Here is a 7,275-nt window from a genome sequence, read left to right as displayed (position 1 = left end):
TCATCCTTCTACCATGTGAGGCCTAGGGATTGAATCCTGTTCTGGTAGCAGGTGCCTTTACCTATGAGCCATATTGTCAGCCCCTCAAAGAATGTTTTATATACATTAAGCACACGGTTACTATGGTATCGAAGTAAAAAATACCTTTTGCCCTGATTCTCTGCCTTCATAAAGCCATTTCTTTGCCTTAGACTATCTGTTCCCACCTTGGCTCCAGGGCAGGCTCTGATATTAAGACCCAGTTCTGTGGCAGTTGAACTGACCCTTTCTGGCCCTTCAGTGCAGCACACTTGGGAGCAGGGTTGTATGTTTCCAGTCTATGTCTGACTTCTAGCTACATATTTGTCAGGTGGATGTTCAACTGCCCTATATTTACAACTATGCATGGTCAGAACCAAAAGAGATGGAGAGGTGGAGTATAGTGACTCATACCTATAATCCCAGCACTGAGGGGAGGCTGAGGCAGGAAGACTGCAGAGTCCGAGGCCATCCTGGGCCATACAGTAAGTTCAGCTTGGGTTAGAGGAGCCCTTGTACTAGCATGAGTCTTTTGAAACCTCAAAGCCCACTGCCAGGTGACACAACTCATCCAGCAAGGCCACACCTCCTAATCCTTCCCAAACAGTTCCACTGACTGAGCACACCAAGTATTCAGTGTATGTGCTGGACAGTGGTAGCTCACGCCTTTAATCCCAGCACTCAGGAGGCAGAGGCAGGCAGAGCTCCAGGAGTTCAAGGCCAGCCTGGTCTACAAAGTTAGTTCCAGGACAGCCAGAGCCTCATGGAGAAACCCTGTCTCCAGGAAAAAATTAAGTGTTCAGTGTATGAGCACACGGAGGCCATTCTTATTCAAACTAGACAGTGGCTATAGTGCTGCTTGTCTGTAAGCCTCTCCTAGAGACTGACTCCCAGTTCTTCCCCAGTTTGGTTGCCTGACACTTGGATGGAGGCCGCTGGCTCTGGAAATACTAGGCCAAGTCTGAAAAACAAAATAGCAGGGTCAAGGACTGGAGGAAAGAGAGAACGCAAGCATGGCGGTGTGGCCAGCATGGTGCTGTGTCTGTCACCCCAGCACTTAGGAGACTGGGGCAGGAGAATCACCTTGTGTTTGAGACTAGGCCCAGATAGCATTCCAGCTGGTCCTACCGGCAAAGGAAAGCAAAGGAACCTGAAGGTGTCGTCAGGAAGAGAACCCAGGTACTACATCTTTACAATTCCCCCGAACTCCTGCTACCTTCTCCAATATATCGCACACTGATCTCTCTTTTATAAAGCTTTTATTTATTTTTTGGAGACAGGGTCACAATATGTCACCAAGGCTGGCCTTGAATTCAGTCTTCCTGCCTCTGCCTCCCATGTGCCACGGTTACAGGTATGCACTACCCCACCAGTTAAATTGTAGTTTAAATTCTAATGAGGATCTAGTAAGGAAATATAAAGTGCTTGGATTTAGAGTTAGGGACTGGAAAGAGAGCAAAATTCCTTCTGAGATCACACCATTTAGAACTGTTTCTTAGAGATGAAAAAAAAGTAAATAGAAGTCTCTTCAGGGTCTGTCCTTGAACTCATAATCATTCAGTCTGTTTCTCAACTGCTGAGATTACAAATATTCACCAATAAGCCTGGCTCTCAATCTAATTATTTACTGGATAAACATGATCCTTGCACTACCAGCCATGATGGATCATCACAGTGATAGAGCATCACAAAAGCAGGCCGACCAGCGGGGTGGAGAACAAGTCTATTTCAATGGAGACTCGGGGATCAGAGTGATACAGCAGCAGATGGGAGCTCTGGGTTCTGTACCAGGAACAAAGCAGCTTTCTGCTCCTCTGGAATTGTTTCCAGTAAATGTCGGGCAAAGGCCTGCTCCATCTGTATGGGAAGGAAGGAGGATCAGGCCTCATGAGCAGTGCAGGGACATCACTACCCAGAACCCCTCCCCACAGGAAGAGTTCTTTCGAGACCAATCAACATGGGACTCTTCCTGGAGTGGAACTCACCCGCACTGTGATAAGATTCTCCTGGGTGTGGTCAGAGCCAGACTTCTCCTCCCAGAAATGCAGTGTGGCCTGGAACTTGGGTGGGGGGCCTTGGCCCTGGCAGTACTGGGCCAAGTCTGAAAGAAAAAGGGTCAAGGATTGGAAGAAAGAAAGAAGGAAGGAAAGCATGCAGCAAGGCCAGGCATGGTGGTGTATGCCTGTAACCTCAGCACTCAGGCTGGGCAGGAGAGTTACCACGTGTTTGAAGTGGTCCTGTCTATTTAGTGAGTTCCAGGACACCCGGAGTAGTGACACAACACAACATAACAACAATAAAACCAACAATATAGACAGAGGACTATAAGTAGAGTGAAGCTGTGGGACACCGGAGGCAGATAAAGCTGGAAATGGGCTAACACGGACACCAAGCCAGGGCAGAAGCCATGGGATAGAGATGCCAGGAACAAAGCTCTCTCTCTCCTCCCTTATGCTGTAGGAAGGGCGCCTTGGCCCTGGCTACCAACCTTTGTTGTTTGCTTATCCTCTCCCAATACCAGGGTACCATGAGCCCAGGGACATCTACACCTATCCTCTATGCTCCTCACTCTGCTCCTGTGCTCAGAGTCAGAGTGGACAGAAGGAAGGGACAGTCTAGGAGATGCCTACAGTGTGGTAGAGATGGTGGGGTAAGGCAAGTGCGTGGAAGACGTCTTGGCTCTTCCACAAACAGAGTTGTGTGTTCCAATGTGTGCAGAGATGGTGACAAGGCTTAAATCTGTGTAACTCATTTGTACACATTCACACAACCACGTTTCGATGTTACAATGCTTCCCCAAGAGTAACACGCTTGTGCTGAACTCCAGATGAAGCTCATCTACCACCACCTTGGCTAGGGAAATGCTGCCAAAGCTAAACATATGGCTACAGGTAATGTGCACCACACAAGTGCAGGAGCGCCATGCACAGGCTGTGTGACAATCTGCAGGTGGACGGGGTAGTGGGAGAACCCAGGCCAGGCCCAGCTGGGCCACCCTTACCTCTATAGAAGTAGCTGGTGCTGAAGAGTTCCACACACTTATTGCTGGGCAGCAGGTGAGGCCCAGGCCCAGGGGGGGCCTTAGGTGCATTCCAGGAGATGGGGATGGGGCAGAGGCGCTGAACAAAAAGGCCTCTGGAATTGCTGGCCACGAGGACCCCTCTCTCGAGCTGACTCAGCAGGTGCTGGATAGGCTCCGGTGGATCAGGTTTGGGAAATGTCACCTGCAGCATCTCGCTCTCCAAATCTAAGGGCTCAGCCACAAGGCGACAGTCTAGGTTGGGCACTCGGACCTCACCCACCACATGCCCACTGTAGATGAAGGTGAGCAGCAGCGAATAGTCTGGGGACAGAAAAGCCTAGCTTTACTAGGTGCAGGAGGAGCCTGAAGGCTGATGGAGGCCTTCTCTCCATGGTGCACCTGACCAGCACAAGGCTTTAGAACAATGAGGTTCTGTGTGGTCCAGTGTCCCTGTTTTGTTAATGGGAAAACTGAGGTCCAAAGCAGGAATCCAAGCAAGCAGTGGGAAAGACAAAGCTGCAAGACTCAGGCAGCTCCTTCTGAGTTAGAGAAGGTACCTTTGGGCTGATAATGTGGCTCTTTGAAAGAATGATTGCCTACTATGCACAAAGCCCTGGGTTCTATCCCCAGCACTGCATAAACCCTTAGACCTGACATGGTAGCACACATCTGTAAGCCCATCACTCAGGAGGATCAGGGACTCAGGTCATCTTTACCTGCACAGTGAGTCTGAGGTCAGTCTGGGCAATGTGAGACTGTCTCTAAAGAAGAGAAAGGAAGGAAGAAAGAAAGAAACGAAAAGAAAAGGTGCCTCCTTTTCCATGTGTACGCCTTCCTGCAAACAGGGTTTTCTGGCAAAGCTTTCCCGCCACTGAGGGTCACTCCTATCAGAGCTTGACACTCACGGCTATGCAGTTTAAGCAAAGGTCTCAGACAGAGACTGGACTTTTCTGGACAATAAAGAAATAAATGTCTCACTGGGCGGTGGTGGAGGCGCACACCTTTAACCCCAGCACTCAGGAGGCAGAGGCAGGTGGATCTCTGTGAATTTGAGGCTGGCATGGTCTACAGAGTGAGTTCCAGGCCAGACAGAGATAAACAGAGAAACCCTGTCAAATACCAAAAAGAAAAAGAAAAACAAATGTCTCAGTGTAGCTCTCCAAGGAACAGAGTAGTTAAGGTGTTTTGTGTTTTTCCCTGAGGGAGAAAAAAGCTCTATGCAGTATGATCTGCTACATGGAATATTCAGTTCATACAAGTGTTGTCTCTAGGATAAAGCAGACCCATTTGTTGTGAGCACCAGCTGAGTAGACAATGTAGGTAAGGTCAGAGGAAGCAGACCTGACAGGAAGGCCAGGGAGGGGTCAGAAAGGCCAAGCACCTGAGTTCAGAGGAAGCTGATGCTCCAGGAACACGGGGTCCTCTTGAATGCAGGCCCCTGGAAGAGAGGCAAAGGCTCAGATCACTCAGAGTGGGGCCCAAGAGCCTGAGACAGAAGGTGCAGCAGAGACACAGAGGCAGGAGAGACAGTACCTTCCTCTGGCTCGGGGCTGCTGCTGCTGCTGCTGCTGCCGCCGATGCTGCTGCTGCTGCTGCCGCCGATGCTGCTTCCACTAAAGCCACTGTCTGAGTGGTTTACAATCCAGTCGGTCCTCCCTTTCTCCTACAGATACAGTATCTATCACTGGCACACCTCTTCCTTTGATTACTATCCCGCTCTCCGGCCTCCTGTTCCCTTCCCAGCACTCACTTTATCAAAGGAGTCTTGAAGACAAGAATAACTGAGCATCAAGTTCTTTTGTTGTTGTTGTTTTTTAAGATTTAGTTTTTATGTACACAGGGGTTTTGCCTGCATATATGTCTGTGTGAAGGTGCCAGATACACCGGAACTGGAGTTACAGACAGTTGTGGACTGCCATGTGGGTGCTGGGAATTGAACCCGGGTCCTTTGGAAGAGTGGCCAGGGCTCTTAACTGCTGGGCATCACTCCAGCCCCAAGTGTCAGGTTCTTGATGGTGTCTTATTACCTTACTGTCTTCCCTCTCTGGTGAGACAGAACTGATGCATCGCTTTGATGGTGATTTTTGGACTCTTCGTTGGGCTGCAGAAATGTTGCAGGTAGAGGAAGTTAGAGCCTTTTACAAAGAAAGATGGTGGGGGCCCCCAAAGCAACACAAAGCTGGGCAGGACCAGGGAGCCCAGCAAGGCCTGCCAGCCCACAGCTGGCTCTTCTCTCCAGCCTTCCTTCCAAGAGCAGCTGGGCAGGGACCACTCACCAGGGAGGGCTCCTGGTGGCAGTATCCGATACACTTTGTAGGGTTCGGCAACATCCATACGGCCTCTCTCAGGAACCTCTTCGAATTCAGAACTCTTGTTGAGGGCACAGCGCAGGCGAGTCTTCCAGACAGCCGCATTTCCTAGTTCCCCTTCCTTAGTCTTTTCCTTATACAGTGCCCAAGCCTAGCAAGAGATTAAGTGAAGAGGAGACCGAGTATTACACACTCCATCTGTCCCTCCACTGGTGGAGGACACAGGTATGTGGCCTTTGCGACTGCACAGGCCTTGAGCACGGAGAGCCTGCACTGGTTTGTATCCCAATCTTGCCAGCATGAAATCCTGGCTCATTTTTGACTCTGGTTCTGCAAATGTTACAGCTGGTTCTATTTTCCAGAACTCCCTCCACCCAAAACCCAGACAAAAGCCTTTGGGTGCGAACACACCAGTGCAGACACCATCCTTTGCACGGGGGGATGGGGGCTTTGGGCCCTCTCACCTTGAACAGGGCAGCGTCCTGGTCCTCTCGGAAGTCTTGCTTGCCCGCGTGTTTCCAGGGAATCCGGAACATGGTCTTGTCCGCATCATCCCAGCGCACCCCTGGGAACTGCTCACTTTCCAACTGCTCTATTATCCAGTTCCGGAGCTTTCGGGTGCTGCGAGGTCTGCCTGAGGCCATCCTAGGAAGAGAAGCAGGATACATAGAACTATTTTCCCAACTGGAGACAGGATCTCACTATGTCATCCTGGCTGGCCTGGGACTAACCATGTAGATCAGGCTGGACTTAAACAGCGATCCACCTGCCTTTGAAGTGTGGGTTCAAAGATGTGTGCCGCCATGCCCAGGGAGAAGCAACAATTTGGAAATACTTGCTAAACTTTGATCACTGGAGCCAGCTTCCTGCAATAGCCCTTCCCCTTTCTTTTCTCTCTTGAAACATTCTGAGGTAGAATCTGTTTTTCAATATTCGAAGTTATTACACCTGAAAGGAAACCTTGGTCTTAGTGCTGAGGTGTTTTAGAAATGTGTACTTGGAGGGTTCCCTTAATGACCTGCTCCTGGTGACAGGCTGTATAGATCCCATGCATCCAAAGTGGCAACATTTGCCTTGAAGGCATCTCCCCAATCTACTTACCCCTTCACCCCATCCCTTCTCCCTGTGCTCCACGGGTAGGTGAGGCAGATAGCTGGGGGAAAGGGTGGAGTTGAAGCACAAGTGGGCAGAGCCAGAGGCAAGAAAACAAAGGTCACTTGAGGCTGAGCAAAGAGCCTTCCTCCTGTCCTGTCCACGGGCCCAGTATCAGTCTCTCGGGTCAAATCTGTTTTCTCCCTGCAGCACAGGGCCCCGGGAACCTTCACCATCCTCATGTCACTGCCCTTTCGACTGATCCCCGCTTGAGCTGCTCTTACCTGAGTGCCGAGGACGTCCACAACCGGCTGGTTCTAGGCCGTACTGATCTCTCCTCCCCTTTCTACGGTTCCCACCCTAAGTTTCAGTTCTCCTCCTGGGAGGTGCGTTTCCCAGAAATCACGTGGTCTGGGCTGCAGGGCAAGCGCTTGCCACTAGAGGGAAGCAGATCTGAGAATGTGTCAGCAACAGAGCAGGCTCTGGGCCTGGGGGTTCTGGCCGGACGGACTCCTTCCTCCCAGATTGGACTCCCTTGAGCCCTGGACACTGCTGCCTCTCAGGAAGGCTAGTCTCCGGATCTGACCTGGAGACTCTTGTGCTTCCCAAGTGTCTGCTTGCTGTATTTCAGGTGATCTCACACAGCAGCTGAGTTAAGTGAAGTGGAAAAAGGAAGCAGAGGAGCCGACACCAGATGATCAGATGGGGAGGGTCTCTCTTGTCCATGCATCCACAGCACTTCATTTCCTCTAGCCAGGAGTCCAGGAGGGCAGAGTAGGCTGCTGAAGGCCCTTCCAACAAGATTCTGTTCACCTACCCCTCCCTTTCCCAAAG

At 50.7% G+C, this 7,275-nt stretch overlaps 1 protein-coding gene across 2 annotated transcripts; it reads right to left on the bottom strand.

Moving 5' to 3' along the window:
* Positions 1-1,333: 1,333 nt before the first annotated feature.
* On the bottom strand, positions 1,334-7,255 carry Irf9 (interferon regulatory factor 9). Of its 2 annotated transcripts, none has more exons than XM_036198886.1 (9): positions 6,726-7,255; positions 5,814-5,994; positions 5,317-5,500; positions 5,068-5,141; positions 4,574-4,703; positions 4,422-4,478; positions 3,020-3,361; positions 2,004-2,119; positions 1,334-1,875 (listed from the first exon to the last, which is right to left on the bottom strand). In XM_036198886.1, the coding sequence occupies exons 2-9, from the start codon at positions 5,991-5,993 to the stop codon at positions 1,765-1,767; spliced, it is 1,194 nt and encodes a 397-aa protein (XP_036054779.1). In that variant the 5' UTR covers position 5,994; positions 6,726-7,255; the 3' UTR covers positions 1,334-1,764. The 2 variants fall into 2 exon arrangements, with proteins under 2 accessions (XP_036054779.1, XP_036054780.1); XM_036198887.1 differs by lacking the exon at positions 6,726-7,255 and adding an exon at positions 6,081-6,442.
* Positions 7,256-7,275: the final 20 nt, after the last annotated feature.

Source organism: Onychomys torridus, chromosome 9, assembly GCF_903995425.1.
Source record: "Onychomys torridus chromosome 9, mOncTor1.1, whole genome shotgun sequence".
Taxonomy (NCBI): domain Eukaryota; kingdom Metazoa; phylum Chordata; class Mammalia; order Rodentia; family Cricetidae; genus Onychomys; species Onychomys torridus.
This window is presented reverse-complemented; position numbering and strand designations above follow the sequence as displayed.